The 18,743-nt window shown below is 45.7% G+C and overlaps 1 protein-coding gene and 1 non-coding gene across 2 annotated transcripts in view; both read right to left on the bottom strand.

Moving 5' to 3' along the window:
• Window positions 1-18,743, bottom strand: part of WDR43 (WD repeat domain 43) — a 160,472-nt gene that overhangs the window by 101,261 nt on the left and 40,468 nt on the right. The window contains exons 4-5 of the mRNA XM_033935972.1: window positions 11,803-11,923; window positions 1,530-1,669 (exon numbers count right to left, since the gene is read on the bottom strand). Coding sequence (XP_033791863.1) covers window positions 1,530-1,669; window positions 11,803-11,923 — 261 coding nt within the window. The remainder of the gene's footprint in view (window positions 1-1,529; window positions 1,670-11,802; window positions 11,924-18,743) is intronic.
• LOC117358341 lies at window positions 11,594-11,676 on the bottom strand. Its single transcript, XR_004539036.1, has one exon. It is a non-coding gene; the product is annotated as a small nucleolar RNA SNORD53/SNORD92 (small nucleolar RNA).

The following is an 18,743-nucleotide window of genomic DNA, read 5'->3' as shown; positions in this document are numbered from 1 at the left end:
GGTGAAACTCTCCACAAACTATTAAACCTACTAATTAAAAGTTTAATTTAGTACTTTACATCACTATTCCAGGACAAAATTTTACTTATGCCCTCACCTTAAGTATTAACATACCCAATAATTCTGCCATGCGGGCATACCTGAGCCCAGTTTTTTTTTCTTTTAAAAAGGTACAAGACAGGGGTAGAGGAAACAATTTTCAGGATCAAAACATAAAACAGCAGTACAAGCAAGAACTCTGAATTTAAGCAAGCTTGGTACAAGTGCATAGGATCGCTAAGGAAGAGGAAGGAATAGTAGATGCTATGGATAAGCCATATGATAAGTAACAGCCTTCATCTCTTTCTGTTCCTCTGATTCTTCCTTACAGATTAACTGCCAATCAGAAGAGAATCAAGTACAGTTGACGCCGCTTAAGTGCAAGGCCTCCGGACCAGATCGCCACATGCACTTAAGCTGAGCGTGAGCTTAATAGGAGTATCACTTTTTAGTCAGGCGGTCGTTTAGCCAGTATCGGCAACTACCTGAGATGATGGCGGCAACAGAAAGAAGTGCTGAGAGGAAGGTGCTGGTGAGTGCTTGTCGCGCTGCCGTAGGTCTCCCATCTACTCGCAGCCTTGGATGGCTCGCGATGCAGTGACGTTCCGGGGAGGGGGGATAGTAAATGTGGTGCAATAAATACAGAAGACCCGTGATTGCAATTAACCAGAGCAAATGTAACGTGAAAGAACAGAAGTGGGACCTATGACATCGGTGCGATAAGCGGATTGTGTGCTTATCAGAAGTACAAATATCCGGCGTTTACATCCATTGACTTTAATGGGAAAAAAATCGGGACCGCGGTAGTAGGGTGCGGATAACTGGAGTGTGTGCTTATCCGACGTGCACTTAGGTGGAATCGACTGTATATGCATAAGGTAGAGGGGGCAAGGAAAAGGGACTTGTATACCACCTTTTTGTGATTACACATTCAAAGTGGTTTATTTTGTACCCGGGGCAATGGAAGATTAAGTGATTTGCCCAGGGTCACAAGAAGTAGTGTGTGGCACAGTGGTTAAAGGTACAGCCTCGGCACCCTGAGGTTGTGGGTTCAAATCCATGCTGCTCCTTGTGACCCTGGGCAAGTCACTTAATCCTCCCATTGCCCCAAGTACATTAGATAGATTGTGAGCCCCCCGGGACAGACAAAGAAAAATGCTTGAGTACCTGACTAAATTCATGTAAACCTTTCTGAGCTCCCCTGGGAGAACAGTATAGAAAATTGAATAAATAAATAAATTTGATCCCATAACCTCAGGGTGCTGAGGCAACAGCTCTAACACTAGGCCACTCCTCACAGTCAAGCATATTTATAAAAGCAAGAATTCAAATTTTCTGCTCTTCCATTTTCATGGCATATTTGGTTTCATGCAAGAATCCCATAACATAGGTTATGCAAGTATGTATAGTAAAACTCATATTTTGGTACAGGATTCACTTCTGTTTCATATTTCATGTAAAATGAGGATGAAGTGAGAAAGTCAACATACCATACGCTGAGTAATCGGTCATGCACAGCTCCAGACAGGAAGTAGAGGCCTGTGATGCCATCAAAGGGTTGGCTATCGCTGGCAGGTCTCTCTGTGATGAACATAAGTGATGATACTGCTGTTGAATGACCTGTGAATTGCTGTAGAAAGAGACAGGCAAGTCAGACATCTACGATTAAATCCCATTTCGAAGCACAGAGAGAAACCTCAGCAGGGACCAGAAGAAGCAATTAAACCTAATATAAAAATTAGAGCAGTGAAGGGAAGAAAAAAAGAAAAAGAAAAAGGAAAATAGCCACACCCAGGGCCAAATCTACTACATCTTATCAAAATAGGATACTAGTACTAAACTAAGCATAGATACTCCTTGGCACCCTTAAAATTGGAACCTGTATGACAGCAAATGAAATAAGAGACATATTATGCCAAAATATTTGACTATCAAATTTTATGTCAGAAATAAACATGCCAAACATGTGCAATTAACAAGCCACAATTTTGGTGATCATAGGTCTTTACAGCGCGCTTGAGCAAGGCTAGAACAATGAATTGGGATTAAGATACAGATGGTGAAATGTAGTCATTACTTATTTTATAGTAACATAGTAAATGACAGCAGATAAAGACCCAAGTGGTCCAACCAGTCTGCCCAACCATACAAGCTCCATAAATTAATTTAGTTTGAATGGTCCTATTTCTTAGATATTACTGGGCCAGAAACCCAGAGCCCTGCCCAGTAGTGTGCTTAGGTTCCATCTACTGGAGTCTCCATCAAAGCTCATTCCAGCCCATCTTAACCATCCTAGCCATCAAAACCCTCCCCAGCCCGTCCTTAACTGAAATGTCCATATACGGACACAGTATTTGGACATTTCCTTTCTTTGAGTCCTTCTAAACCAGTCCAGATAAGTGTGTTCAGTCTACCCTACCAGAAAATCAAAGTAGAGATCCTGAACTATTCCAGTAAAAGGAAGGTGCAGCAAGGAATTCTCACCTGTAACTGCAGAAAGCAGGAGGTGGTCCATCTTGCCACACCACACAGGAAGCAGACAAAGCCAAAAAGGAATTTCTTTTCCTGGGTAGTCCAAAACCCCTGAGTTTGGAACTCGTTCAAGTGAGCTCCCCATGCATAGGGGGAGGAATCCGTGGTGATGACCAGTTGATGAGGAGGTAGATGGAATAGCAGACCTCTGGATAGATTTGAAGATGTCAACCACCAAAGAAGCGACTGCCGAAGAGACGAGGTCACAGATATGAGTTGTGAACAAGGATCCGTCGCTTGGGACCACTGGTTCGCTAAGGTCCATTGAGGAGTACGTAGGTGGAGACGTGCGAAGGGGGTGACATGCACTGTGGAGGCCATGTGCCCCAAGAGCACCATCATGTGATTTGCAGAGATGGACGTTTGCTGCAACACCCGTTGACAGAGATGAAGAATGTTGTGAAGGTGATTTGTTGGAAGAAATGCCCTCATCTGAAGTGTGTCCAGAATGGCCCCAATGAATTGAAGTCGCTGAGTTGGAATTAGATGCGACTTGGGTAGATTGATTTCGAACCCTAACAGTTGAAGGAAGAGAATGGTCTGATTGGTGGCAAGTTGAACGGCCTGAGGAGAATAAGCCTTGATCAGCCAGTCGTCCAGATAAGGGAAGACTTGAAAATTGTGAGAGCGGAGATAAGCCGCGACCACAATCAGACATTTGGTGAATACCCTGGGAGAGGAGGCTAGACCGAAGGGTAACACCTTGTACTGGTAATGATGCTGGTTGACGAGGAAGCGTAGATATTGCCTGGACGTTAGATAGGAATGTGAGTGTACGCCTCCTTGAGATCGAGAGAGCATAGCCAGTCGCCCTGAGAGAGAAGAGGATATAGGGTTGCAAGAGATAACATTTTGAACTTCTCCTTGACCAGACACTTGTTGAGATCTCTGAGATCTAATATTGGTCTGAGGTCTCCGGTCTTTTTGGGTACTAGAAAGTACCGGGAGTAAAATCCCAGGCCTTGTTGGTCTTGAGGAACTGGTTCGATGGCATTGAGAAGAAGGAGGGACTGAGAGTGGTTGGAAGCAGACTCTTTTGGCAGGCCTAATGGTGGAGGAGTCTGGAAGTTTAGGGAGTAGCCGTGGGCTATGATTGAAAGAACCCACTGGTCGGAGGTGATTACTTCCCAGCGAGAGAGAAAAATTCGAAGTCGACCTCCTATGGGCTGAGGAAGAGAACAGGAGGGAGACTGGCAATGCCCTGGAGAAGGGAGTCAAAAGGGCTGTGTCGGCTTAGGTTGAGGAGCAGGTTTAACGTTAGGCTGTTGCTGCTGACGAGCCTGTTGGTGCTGTTGGCGTTGCCTCTGAGGTTGGGGAGGATGAGGCTGAGCCGGCCGAGCCGAAAATCTCCTCTGATACGTAGATTGTTGTCTAAATGGACGAGGAGGAGGAGGTTTCTTCTTGTTTTTTAACAAGGTGTCCCACCTAGTTTCATGGGCAGATAACTTTTGGGTGGTGGTATCCATGGACTCCCCAAACAGCTCATCCCCTAGGCAGGGCGCATTGGCAAGTCGGTCCTGGTGGTTCACATCCAGGTCTGATACTCGAAGCCATGCCAACCTTCTCATTGCCACAGACATAGCAGTGGCCCGTGATGTCAGTTCAAAAGTATCATAAATTGAACGGACCATAAACTTTCTGAGTTGCAAAAGGCTAGAGGTGCATTGCTGAAAAGCAGGAAGTTTACGGTCCGGAATATACTTTTGAAAAGAGGTCACCTGTTGGATGAGATGTTTGAGGTAAAAAGAGAAGTGAAACGCGTAGTTACCTGAACGGTTGGCCAACATCGCATTTTGGTAAAGGCGTTTCCCAAATTTATCCATGGCCTTGCCCTCTCTGCCAGGAGGGACAGATGCGTAAACACTAGCTCCCGTAGATTTCTTCAGGGTCGACTCCACCAGCAGAGACTCATGGGGAAGTTGGTGTTTGTCAAACCCTGGGATAGGAATCACTTTATAAAGAGATTCTAGTTTTCTCGGGGCTCCTGGTATTGTCAAAGGAGTTTCCAAATTTTTATAGAAAGTTTCCCTCAAGATGTCATGGAGGGGCAACTTTAAAAACTCTTTGGGAGGTTGGTCAAAATCCAAAGCATCGAGAAACGCTTTGGATTTTTTAGAGTCAGACTCTAGAGGAATAGAAAGAGTGTCTGACATCTCCCTTAAGAATTTGGTGAAGGAGGAGTGCTCTGGTTACCGATGGATCATCCTCATCAGACGAATAATCTTCCTCGGTACCGAGGGGATCATCAGAGTCGTCCCACAAGTCAGGGTCCCGTATCGATTGAAGATGGCCCTGAGAGAGTGGAGTGGATGTCTCGGTATGTTTGGTCTTGCGTACCGATTTCCCCGAACGGGTCGATACGGTACCTGGTGACTGCACAGCGGTACGGGTTTCAGAGACCGGTACCGGATCAGAAGCTGAAGGAACAGTTCGTCGATGAGACTTTGGTTCTGCTGATAGAATAGGCATGGATAAAGATTTCTGCGGTGCCGATAATGTCGATGCCGATAATAGAGGCTGATCGACAATCGGCATCGAAGGCTCAGTAGGTACCGACACTGGAAGGCTCGGAGTCAATAGAGCCGGGAGCAATTGTTGCAATTGCTCCTTAAGTTGGGCCTGAAGGATAGAGGCAATACGCTCATCCAACGTTGGTCCCGATGGCACCGGTACCGCTTTTTTCTTGCTCGCTACCTGCGGTGCAGCTCGACACTCGGGTGAAGTCGATGCCGATGATGGGAGCGGAGCGCTTACGGGGCCGGCGCGCAGTCTGCAGGACTTGGCTCACTGCTTGCTCGACTGGCGGCCCGAGGACAGTAGGGGAAGGCTTCTTAGTCGGCTTACTTACTGGTTGCGACCGGGGATGTAGCTTGCGGTGCCGAAACTGTCGGTGTCGGGGTTTGGAGGAAGTTGCGATGTCGATACCGGAGGAATTTCCATAGCGGTACCGAACAGGATCTGCTGTTGTATTTGCCGGTTTTTCAAAGTTCTCTTTTGAAGAGAACTACAGCGGGTGCAGGTTTCAGCCCTGTGGTCCGGACCCAGACACTGTAGGCACCACTTGTGCGGGTCGGAAAGAGATATAGGGCGCGCACACCGCTGGCACTTTTTAAAACCCGGTGACGGGGGCATGAATGGAAAAACGGCTGTAGCAAAATCGAAGCTCGAGGCTTCGATGGTGCCAACAGGCCCTGCCGGGGCTGACCGAAAAAAATCGAAAAAAAGTTAAATTTTTTTTTTTTTTTTTTTAACACAAACGAATAAAATAAGAAAGAGAATAATTCTCGAAGAAAAACAACGCGCGAGCGGGAAGGCGAGTATCAATGAAAAAAATTTTCCAACAGCCGTTGGAAACACGCGTCTTCTTAGCTCCGCGGAAACTAAAGAAACTGGGGACCGCACGCCTCCGTCGGGCGGGAAGGCACTCGCGCACTCGCGGTGCGGCCTAGCTAGAACTTTCTAAAGTTCTTAGAGTGCAATCACTCTAAAATTGTCCGTACCGGGGCTCCGTAGGTGCCGTCACCCATCAGTCAAGAATATGCTGCCTGCTTGTCCTGGGATAAAAGGTGGATCTGTGGATGGAGATGAAAAAAAGTAAAGATGCTAGACCTCTAGGGGAGGGAAGGAAAATGGAAGGGGAGGACAGAGATGGATGGCTAGCACGAAGAAAGAAGACCCTGGCAAACAAGTTATCAGAAGACAACTAGAGCCTGGGACCAACAAGATTTGAATAATGGCCAGACAACAAAAGGTAGAAAAAAAATTTATCTTCTGTTTTGTGATTACAATATGTCAGATTTGGAAATGTGTATCCTGCCAGAGTTGGTTTTAGACCGCAAACGTGAGCTAGGACTTAGAGCAAGGAAAAGTCTTTTTTATTTGTTTATATTGTTTACACCACAGCACCAATGTGAGTAAGAGAGAGCAAAGGGGGTGAAAAAGCTATAAAATAAACCCACCAGAATGTTTTGAAGAAAAAAAATATAAAAAATCCACTTGGGCAGGAAAATCGAATCGAAAAATCAATTCAATAGGCTGAATCGAATCAAAATTTTTTGGGGTCTTCTCTCTCCTAAGTTATGGTCTAAGGAGGAGTAAATTGATTTCTTAATGATATATTTCCAGTTCCTTAATTCTGGGTTTCTATCGACAAGAGTATTTACTTGTTATATTTGTTTTGAATATATAAATAAAAGTCTAACCCCCTTTTTCACAAAGCTTTGTGGTAGGTAATCCCCCCTCCTCCATAACATCCCCCTCCCTGCATACTCCACCATATAACCAACCCTAATCTTCTCCTCCTACAAGTTTCCTCAAATGTCCCCCCTTCCTTAAATTTACCCTCTTAGCCTCCACTTCCTTAATTCACCCTCTTAGCCTCCACTCTTGTATCTAACCCTATCTCTTATTCCAGCATCTCTATGTATCCTTCCTTAAAATTTGTAACTTCCTGGAAATGTCCAGCCATCTTCAATTGTAATCCGCTTAGAACTGCAAGGTACAGGCAGAATAGAAGTCTCTAATGTAATGTAATGTAATGGCCCAGAAGCCCATAGAGATTTAAAGGGCTTCAGGGCTGTTGCCGTGCGGCTTTGTAAAAGAGGGGGTAAAAATATGGTAATGGAGAGTAGACTGAAGATGGAAGGAACAGAAGAGTTGGTGAGAGAAGAAGATAAAAATTTGATAGGTAGCTGGAAAGCAAAGAGAAAGGAGAAAGAAAAGAAAAAAAAAGGGAAGAGCGAGCTGAATGGAAAGGTTAATTTGTCAGAGGCAACAGAACAAAAGACCGATATACAGCAACCACTTAAAGAATTTGCAGAAGACAGGAAAACAGAAAAAAAAAGAGAAACTCGAACCAACTTGATGGTATACATCATATTGACTGAAATAAATTAGCTTTGGGAAATGTATATAGCAATGTCTTTGTATTATGTTCAATAGATAAGGAAATACATTTGTTTTTACTTCTCCAGTGTTGAAGTACTTGCTGATCCTTGCTGGTAGAGATCCTCAAGCACTGCCAGCTGAGGACCTCCTCCAAAAGGTGGCTGGAACTCCCTTCTACCAAGTATAGCAGTCGCTGGCAGCATCCTTGAGTCACTGAGGAACCAGCATCTATGGCTTAGGGACATCGCTGCTGTCTTCCAAGCTTGGTAAGAGAGTTTTGGCCAGAGAAGTATTTAGCTGATATAGGGCCCCCCCCAGCTGGTCAGGTTTTCAAGATATCCCTAATGAATATGCATGAGAGATTTGCATATAATGGAAGTGACAGGTATGCAAATCTCTCTCATGTATATTCATTAGGAATATCTTGAAAACCCGACTGGCTGGGGGGGTCGCCAGGAAAGGGTTGAGAACCACTGCAGTCTAGAACCTATTAGTCAGAGGTGATGTGAGCCCACTCCTGACAGAACAAGTAGAGGCTGCTCCCTACTTACTGAACTTCCTGTGACCCCTTTAAAAGGGCTAGAGGCAGGCCCTTAGTCCTGTTGTCTCTGTATACCCCAAAGGAACCCTGGCTCACTGAGGGGAACCCCCCCAACCGAACATCTACCTAAGCTGCCTAGCATGATAAACTTCTAGTAGACATTATGGCTTGGCCTCTCCCAGGTGCTTCACTAGCTTCGCTTCTCCAGACCCTCCCCAAACATCTCCTAAATTGGAGCTTACCGAGAAGCAATTTGGAGGCTGCATCAGCAGCTCAATGGTGTAGCCACAAGCACTTATGAACTGCTATCTTTTGAGCATGAGAAGACTGACTGGTTGTAAGAATATATGCAAGAAAGGCCACCACCATGGACGAGTCTGGGAGCTCTTGCAACCAGTGCAGCTGGACACAGGCTATATATCCCCCACAGACCGCTGACTAGATTCAAAGGCATAGAGATAAAGGCCTACTTTAGCAGTTACACCACCTTCCTATTTTTAAATGCTGTGCCTCCTTCTACTGGGATTGTCGTTTTCTTGTTCACCATTGTGACCAAGGCATCCACTATCAGTTGTCAGAACCTTTCCAGCTTCCCCTCAGACAGCTTGTACAGCCTTCAAAAGAAGTCCGATTCATGAAGGTAATCTTCCACTTGGACACCACCATCTGAGTGGTAAAGAGAAAAACTTAAGAGGCCTACAGAGCCATTCTAGGATGTGGTCCTCATCCATCAATTTCCCCAAGAGGCTCAGTCACTGAATTAATCAGCTCAGCTGAGCAAACTCTTCCCAATAATAAAAGGAAATTTAAAAAAATAGCCATTCACCTCCAAGGACTCCTCAATCAATGTGGGATAAGGAGAAGTCAGGATGGCTATGATAGTTGCTGCTGAGCTTACTCACTGATTTTCACAATGGTGAAGAAAGGCAAGTTGAGGGTATATTCTTTAGAGCTCCAGCATCCTTGTCTTCCAGGAGTCTGCAACTGTTTCAATACTGTTACAGTGGCACAGTTAAGACCTCAGCTCAGATCTGATCCCCAGACTTCGTATTCCCTCAGAAGTGGACAGCTCTCAGCATAAAAGAAGAAATGGTGTTTTCCTCTCTAGGTCAACAGAGCCTTGCAGCAAATGGACACAGCATTACATTGGGTTTACAAGCTGAGGAATAATTTACTGGGCCTAAAAGTATGACCTATTCAGAGCACCAAGTTCCTCTTAAGCTTACATTACAGAAACCTATACTTTCTTGTTAGAGACTGTTTGGATAGCAGTGACTAAATTAGGAAAAGTTTTATCAGTGTAACTCGCTTTTATCTGGGTGGGAAGGAGGGAGGGAGACGATGACTGAACTTATTTCATGACAAGCGGGGAAATAAGACCAGAATTTAACTGCTGCAGAGGAGCTAAGAAGGGGAAAGGGTGAAGTGGGGACCAGCACACCCCTCAATGGCAGGGAGACCACTACCAGAGCTGTAACCAAGCTAAAACTCATGGGGCAGTAGAGGGATAACCAGCTCGTCTGACTGGAGATAAGGACTATGATCCAACACCAAGAGCTACCAGCCCATGCATTCAACTTCAGAGGCATAAGTCCCAAGAAAGGACCTGCTGCACCAGACCAGACCTATAACACCTGCTAGAGAGAAATACCGTATTTTCACGCATATAACGCGCGCGTTATACACGATTTTACAAACCGTGCATAACCTTGCGCGTTTTACAACTTTTTTTTTTACATAGTTCACCCCCCGCAGGACCGCTCGCACCCCCATCCCGAAGGACCGCTCACATGGCACCCGCACCCCCACCCCGAAGGACCGCTCGCACGGCACCCCGCACCCCCGAACGACCACTCGCACGCACTCCCACCCGCACCCCCACCCATGAAGGACCGCTCGCACCCCACAGCCTCCCGACCCGCCCCCATCATGTAGAAGCTCCTACCGGTGTCCTGCTGCTTCCTCTTGGCGGTCCCGGCCCTTCTGTGAGCCCTGCGCCTGCTTCCTCTTCCGGCGGTCCCGCCCTTTCTCTGACGTCAGAGAAAGGGCGGAACCGTCGGAAGAGGAAGCAGCACAGGCGCAGGGCTCACAGAAGGGCCGGGACCGCCAAGAGGAAGCAGCAGGACACCGGTAGGAGCTTCTACATGATTGGGGGGGGGTCGGGAGGCTGTGGGGGTGTGAGCGGTCCTTCGGGGTGGGGGTGCGAGCGGTCCTGCTTGGGGGGGGGGGTGAATCGGACATCGGGGGGGGGCATCAGGCTTTCAGGGTGGGGACAGGACTTCAAGGGGGAGAGGCGAGTCGGGCGGCGACGGGAGAGTCAGGGCAGCATGCGCGGTATACGGGTGTTCGCGGTATAAAAATTTTTTTTAACATATATTTCGGTTTTCCCGCGCGCTATACCCGTGTGCGCGTTTTACACGGGTGCGCGTTATCTACGTGAAAATACGGTACTGAAGAATTCTAAGCTGCACCATTCCTTATACTGGTGATGTCACTGGAATAGATCAGTATCTCTACTTTGCTGATAGAACTCACCCCACTTGCCTGGAGTGGTCTAGTAGAGAGGAAAAAAGACTAAACCACAATCTTTTGTCACGTTCAGCTTTGATTACGCAAGGCAGAAGTGGAGGCAGCAAATATTCTTAACAGGTTCTGAGTATGCCCAGGTAATATACATAATGATAGGAAAAGAATTGAGAAGTCAAGTAAAAAAATAAAAAAAAACATGAATGGTGAGGAAAAGTTGCTGTTTGTAATGGAAATTTATGCGCATCCATTCAAAATGGAAGAAAAATGAGCAAGCTGAATAGGCCAATTTGGCCTTTATCTACCATCATTTACAATATTAGCAGTAAAGGCCTTGCAGACTTGTGAGCTCCATGAGCTGCTAAATCAGGAAGAAGCAGAGACTGAATATCCCAAATGTCACTAAGAAATCAACTGGAGTGGAAAATAGAGCAACTTCAAAGTTCCACAAAAAGGAACAAGAAAAGTCAGGGGTAGAAGTAATAAGGAATCATGACTTATGTTGTACATACGGTATTATAACCTACCATTTTTTTCTGCTGCACAACTTGGGAAAATCCACAGCTTATTTCTAGGACAAGGAGCATAAAATCTATTTTACTCTTTTGGGATCCTGCCAAGTACTTGTGACCTGGATTGGTCACTGCTGGAAACAAGATACTAAGTCCCAGTTTGGCTGTGAACTGGATACTCCAGACTACAGAAAATACATTCACTCACAAGATTATCAGAATACTGTATTTCTTCCTAGAACCAATGATGCTGTGATAGCAGAATGCATTGGGCTAAGGAAAATATGTCATTTCATATAATCCAATCACCATCTGCTCTGATTACATTCCTAAAGCCCAATGTATAATGGCAGCAGAAAATGCTATTATAGGCAATGAATGATTCAGTATCTAGCCAAATCTTTTTTTTTTTTTGTCAAAAAAAGGATACTGTCCATGCCAGTAAAAGACACTATTCACTGTTGCATAACTATATTGAACTGTTTGCTGCTATGCATCAAAAGCAATATAGATGTTGTTCTTGTACAATTCAACAAAATTAGAGGGTCTAATGGGCAAGCTCAGACACAGCCAAGGAAATGTATGTCTTCACTGAATATCAGTGAATCGAAACCACAGTAAACGGCATCATCACAGCATTAGCCCACATTAATCCATTGACATCTAAATTCCAGCATTATTTCTTACGGCTCATAATATATGATTTGAAATCTGCTATGACGGTTCTGCGGCTGTATATGCTAAGTATCCGGGCAAGAGACTTACTCTGTAGACTTCTTTTGTCTCCAGGTCCCACAGTTTGATAGTCTGACCAGCAGAGAGCAGCATCCTTCCATCAGGGCTGATACACAGACAACTAACAGCACCATTATCACCTTTCCATTTACTAAGTGGAGAGAAAAACAAAGTTCCAAAAAGTGATGACTATACACTCAAAATTGCTGCTTTACTATTGTAGAATAGAGAAAGGATGCAAATAGAGAATTAATCAATAATGCTGACATCAGATTCCAACACTGAAACACTGCTCAAGTACTTGGTTAGAAACCTGAGGGACACAGGACTACTTGCTTAAGTAAGAACAAGTGGGACCCTACAGTAAGTCTAAAGGTACCAGGCCAAATACACACCATGCTTATTTTCACCATTTATTAGACACAAGAAAATCAATCAGCACCCGTCATGACACACACACAAGAGGCAATAAAATATCATCTTAAGCTGAACAGCAACAAAGGCCTGGATGCACTAAAGATAGTTAGTAATATTGACTGGATCGCTGTTGGCCGATTCTCTGGCTAATTCTGAACTAGTGATCAATGAAAATGATTTGAATGGGGCATGCAAACCCGACAGATCAATCGCTTAGTGAGCGATTGATACATGCGCAGAGTCCTAACAGCAGTGACAGGGGAAGCAGCCTCCTGTCACTGCTGTAAGGACACCGTGGACCCCCCACATGGTAGCAAAAATGGCAGGAGGGATGTCTATTCACGCCTGACAATGCGACCCCTCCCCCAAGCAATGCGGCAGGAAGAATGCCCACTCCCTCCTGACAATTTGACTCCTTCCCCCACAACAGTGATACAGCAGGAGGGATGCCCACTCCCTCCTGCCAATGCAACCCCCCCTCCATGGCAGTGATATGGCAGGAGGAATGTCTACTCCCTCCTGCCAAGTGACCATCCGCCCCACCACACTAGCTATATGACAGGAGGGATGCCCAATAACCTACTGCCACCGAAGGCCAAGTGCCCTCCCAATTAGGGCCTTAGGCTCTTCCCTGTGCATTACATGGTGCACCAGAGAGGGGAAGGCCCATCATTTTCCACGTGCAAGCCCTCAGAGCTGGCGGGACCGTACTTCCCTCCAGCTCCCAACGTTTACCAAGGTATGGAGAGTGGGGTTCAAGGGGGCATCCCTCCTGCCTTTTTTTCAGTAGGATGGGGGAAGGGATAGTTCGGGTGGGGGGGCCTCCATTGGCAAGAGTGAGTAGGTATCCCTCCTGCCTTTTGGGGGCCTCTGTTGGCAGGAGTGAGTGGGCATCCCTCCTGCCTTTTGGGGGCCTCCGTTGGCAGGAGCGAGTGGGCATTCCTCCTGCCTTTTTTTTTTCAGGAGGGAGTGGGCATTCCTTCTGCCAATTTTCTCTCGTGCCACATTTGACAGGTGTCATCAGCAAAGGCCATATTCGGCGGTGGAAGACTTTTTTTCATTTTTTATGGGACAGATATTTTGCATGTGTAACAAGTAAAATATCTATGCCACTGAAAAAAAATGAAATAAAAAAAACAGGCAGGCCTGTCAATAACAGTTACCGTTAGGTCTAACCTGTCGTTTTTTCCCGACAGCCAAAACCCCTGTTTTATTTTTTTTTGCATAGCCAAGTGATGTTAGTGCATCAATCTCTTGGTTACTTTGCTTGGGTTTTAGCTAATTTGCAAGGCTGGATTGGGAAATGGTCAATCGAGGGGAAAAAAGTGCAGTGAGCCATTTTGTGAAATCGGGTCAGCAATAGAGATCGTTGCTAAAGCTCTGAAAACAGGTTTAGCGACGATCGTCGACTTTAGTGCATCTAGCCCAAAGTGCCTTACAATAGAATTTGTCTTATCACTGCTTCTCATATAATGCTCTTGCACTGAACAATGTTTCTTTTCCAAATGAAATAGTGCTGAAGGTATAAGAGATTTTAATAGACTGGAAATTAAAACTCCTCTGTAGGTACTGTAGTTTAGCTGTTCATACCCTTATAAATAGTCAAATAGATTACAGTTATCTTCTTTTTATGGGCTACTCTGGCAAGGTAACTGCAGACATTGCAAAACACTTTGGTAGACTAAAATAAGTAGATGGGATAGAGCATCTTCCTTATCAAGGCGATTGCATTGGTTGGTAATTGAGGCTCAAACACTGTTTAAATATGTATGGTAATATTCAAAATTCATAGTTTGGCCCCTTTGTCCTTAATGTCAGTTCTGTCTTTTCTTTTGTCTGCTGGACACCTTCATTCAAACCATCAGTTGAACCTCTGCTTCCCTTCAGCTGTTCATAATAAGAAATCAGGAGAGAATGAATGCATTTATCAATTGGCAAAGATCTGGAACTCACTGCCAAATGCCATTAAATTAGAAACGAATTATGTGAGTTAAGAAGAAACTGAAAACTTTAGTCAGTCACTTTTTAAGAGATTAAATCTTTAAACGAAATTTTATAAATTCCCATATTTTCTCTAGTTACTTCTTATTGTAATCTGCACTGAATCTCTAAAAGGTATATGCAAAACATAAGTGTAGTACTATATCATGAAATGATCTTCTGGGTGCTCTGGATATGGCCAACACCATTCATTTTCCCCTTCAATAAACAAGGACTTAAAAACAAATCTGCATGGAGCTGACCTCTTGTATGAGCATAGCAGGGTGGAATGGATTTAAACCTAGATTTACCATAAAGTGTACATTATACCATATTATTCATAGCTAAGATAGCTGTATACCCTATGGTTATAAAATCTTACTACTTTAGCATATGTACAATATATATTTTTACAACCCCAAAAAGATTAGGTTCTTACCTTGCTAATATCTTTTCTAGTAGATAGGTGTCATTCTGGATGGACTGGTATTTCCATGCTTGCGAGTTGTGCAGAAGGAATCCATTCCAGCGTTTCAACACCTCCTCCTTCAACACAAGGCTCTGCTGCCCCCTTCAGTTTGTACCAAAGCAGGCGATAGCCCTGAAACACATGTGAAACAGGGGTACAGTGAAACTCCCTGAACTACAACTCTGTTCTGCTCTGAAAATATAACAAACGTCAAGCACTGCAATTGAACAATCAAAACATCCAATGAATTGGAAACATTTATGGAGCTCAAACATTCCCCCAATGTATTATAGCAATAGATTAACCTTCATAGCCTTCAGGTCTATCTGACATCTAAAATTTCAGTTTGGACTCAAACTTTCTGATTGAAACAGTAGGCAGGTGAAGGAGATAACCGACAGGGCAGGGCTCCAGGATGACACCTATCTACTAGAAAAGATATTAGCAATGTAAGAACCTAATCTCTTTTTTCTAGTGCAATAATTCTGGATGGACACGATGTATAAAAGCAGTCCCAGAAATCTAGGGCGGAACCTCTGCACCAGCTAGTAACACTGAGGACCCAAAAGAGGAATCCTCCCCTGCTGCCACAACCACTCTGTAAAACTTGGAAAATATGTAGGGCAGACCAGGGAAACCACTCGAGCTTCCATCCATGAAGAAGCCATGCTCCTAGTCGAATGCGCCTTCACGGAGACTGATGACTGTTTTCCACAGGCAATATATGCTGATGAACTGGCTGTGGATCCATTTGGAAATCATGACTTTGGATGTCAGCATGCCGCATCAAGTGACTGGTAAGAACAAAAGATAGACAGCCGGAACTCATTGATAACCTCAAGATATCGTAAAAGGACTTTCCTCACATCCAAATTTTTCAGAATCTGGTTCTTCTTTGATCCTATTGACCAGGGGTCCCCAACCCCTGGTCCACCGACCTCCGTTCTGAAAAGCAGCAGCGGTGGCAGCACTGAATAGGCTGCTTTGCTGCCTTCCCCGGGGCCTTCCCTCTGCTTCCGCAGCGGCAGAGGGAAGGCCTTGGCGGGGAAGGCAGCGAAGCAGCCTGTTCAGTGCTGCTGCTGCCACCACCGCTGCTTTTCAGGATGGATGTCGGGGCCTCATGGTCATCGGGGTTCTGCTGCACATGGGGTATGGGAGGGAGAGATGGAAAGGTGCGCAGGGGGATGGGCTTGCAGGGTCCTGCTGCACTTGGTGGATGGGAGAGATGGAAAGATGCACAAGGGGGTTTGTCAGGGTCGTCGGGGTTCTGCTGCACATGGGGGATAGGAGGGAGAGATGGAAAGGTGCGCAGGGGGGATGGGTTGGGGTCCTGCTGCATGTGGGGGATGGAAGGGAGAGATGGAAAGGTACGCAGGGGGATGGGTTGGCGGGGTCGTCGTGGTTCTTCTGCATGCGTGTCACTGTCTTCTATTATCTCCAGATAGGATCGTTTGGTTGCAGAAAAACAAGCTCAGGGCTCCCACTGATTCTGCATTATGGTAAGTTGAATAATTTCCATTTTGATATTATAACTCAATAATAATAGAAAAGTAATGTACATTGTGTATAAAACTGCCCTACGAACCCACCCTGAATCCTCCCTCCCCTGGTCCCTGGAAAAATTTGCTTCTATAAAAGCGCACTTTGGCGTCAAAAAGGTTGGGAACCACTGCTATAGACTACAACCTTGGTAATCTTACCTCTTGATTGACATGGAAACCCGAAACAACTTTTGTCAAAACAAGGATAGAATGGTGCGCATAGAAACCCCAGCCTCCATGATCTTGAGAAAGGGATCTTTGCACGAAAGTGCCAGTAGCTCCGATTTTTCAGAAGTTACATCGGAAGGAGAGACTTGGTAGGAAGAAAGTCCCGGAGCAGCCCTGTATGCTTTGTTTCCTCTACGTCCACAAAACTTCTAAGAGGCTGGTAGGCCCAACCCGGGAGGCGCAAAGGGACCAACCCAGGGGAATCGCAGTTTTCTGCTGGTTTTGACCCATGATCTGGAGTGAGGATGTTGACCCGCAATAGGGAGGGAGGAAACTTGGTTTGCCGGACTTCATGTCTTCCCTGACAATCACTCCCAAGTCTCTTTCTGCTACAGTTCTTGTCAGGATCTCGCCATTTAGGGTGTAGATCTTGCATGATTCTGGCTTCCCAGGTGCATGACTTTGCATTTTTTTTGGCATTGAAACTGAGTTGCCAGGACCTAGACCAGTGCTCCAGCAGAAGTAAGTCATGCACCATATCGTCTGTCATTGCTTTTTTGTCTGTTGTGCTTTTGCTCACTACATTGCACAGTTTGGCATCATCGGCAAACATGTTATTTTGCCTCGAAGCCCTTCTGTCAGGTCTCTCTATATAGATGTTGAACAAGATCGGGCCCAGGACGGAGCCCTGTGGCACTCCACTTATCACCTCCGACATCTCGGAGGGAGTGCCATTCACCATCACCCTCTGAAGCCTACCTCCAAGCCAGTTCCCAACCCATTTGGTTAAAGTGTCGCCCAAACCTAAAGAACTCATCTTGTTCAGCAACCTGGCTGCTGGACTCGCGAAAGGGGGTTGCTTGGGCTACTGGAACTGAAGGGAAATAGTTGCTGGATCTGATCTGGGAATTGGAGAGAGGGGAAAGAGGTGCTGGGCTCATGCGGTGGATGGAGTGGAGCTGGAGGGAAGGGGAGAGGTGCCAGACCCATACCTGGGCGCTGAAGGGAGGGGATAGAGGTGTTGAATCCATTGGAAGGATCACATTCACCTTACTGTCCCTGTGCATCCTTCAGCATCACTACACCCTAACTAGGAAGGGAGGTGTGCTTGGTTACTTGTGCCACTGCGGAGTCCACCTTCAGCTTCAAACAGCTACAAACAGCTGCTGGAAATCTGGTGCCATAGGATAGAGCCTAGACATAAATGGTCACCTTAAGGGAGCCCTCAGGCACCTCCCATTGGTCAGTGACTATGACGGTAAGACCTGAATGAGCAAGAAAACAGTTTGTCTGTGCATTAGTGCCACACATGACTGAGTACTACGAGGTGGATGGCTGCTGGGCACTGAGCCTCAATAGAGTGTTAGAAAGGACATGGGAAATTGAAGTCTACTTGAAAAGGCGATACACAGGGATCATCATTGTGATCTGTCTCCGCTTCTGCCCCCTGGCTACTGGACCCCGAAAGGGATCCCACATCATCCACAGTCACAAAAGAGTCCTCCGATAATAAAGGCATTGAAAGGGAATTCCAATCAACCAAGTCCTGCTCTGAAGGAGGGGACGCATGCTTGAGAGAAGGAATCCCCTTAGGTGGAGCAGCCACACTTGAAGGCAGTGCAGCGCTGCGCTTTCCGATCCAGTTAAATAGGCTTTCCATAAAAGGCTGACAAAATTGGAGAAGCCTTGCATTAGTGGACCTGAGACTTTCACAACTAGAAGAGGAGATGTGTCCATCACCATATGCTTGCATTTCACTCGGATTGCTGCTCGGATCATCCGAGCAGAATCGCTTCACTTTAGACCAGCTTTTCGGGAGTTCCAAGGTCTTGGAGGACTGACTGGAGGTTGAGCCCAAAGCTCCCACCCTGTCCTACTGTGTCCTGTAGCACATGGAACACAGCCGCTCCTCAGTTGGCAACTATGCAGAAGAAATGCAAGATCCAAGGCTAGAAAGGCCTGGAGCATCCATTAGAGAGGCTCCAGTAAAGACGAGTGATTATAAGGCAGATAAAATAAAGTTAAAAATAGATTGTTAAAAATCCAAGATGGTTACTGTCAAGAAAATTAAGCCAAAAACAGGGCCATTGGAACCAGAACAAAAAATTTAAAAAACACAGCGATTTGGGGGTTTGTAGGGGAAACCTAATCCTAGCCTCAGAAACCCTAGGAAAACCCTAAGAAAAAATAATTTACAGACACTCTCCCCAAACACACGAAGGTCCTCATAGGGAATAATGGGATACTCACTGTGACTTCTGGTAACTGCTTTCCTGAAACAGCCTGTCTGCAGGGAAAGGATTTCTGCCTCACAAATTGTCAAACTTTATTGAAGGAATTCTTCTGGCTGCATGTTGGACTGACTCCAACCACGGACTCCCACCCCCGAGATTCCT

The sequence above is a fragment of the Geotrypetes seraphini genome, chromosome 3, assembly GCF_902459505.1.
Source record: "Geotrypetes seraphini chromosome 3, aGeoSer1.1, whole genome shotgun sequence".
Lineage (NCBI taxonomy): Eukaryota > Metazoa > Chordata > Amphibia > Gymnophiona > Dermophiidae > Geotrypetes > Geotrypetes seraphini.
Note: the sequence above shows the minus strand (reverse complement) of the source record. Positions and strands in the feature narration are given on the sequence as shown.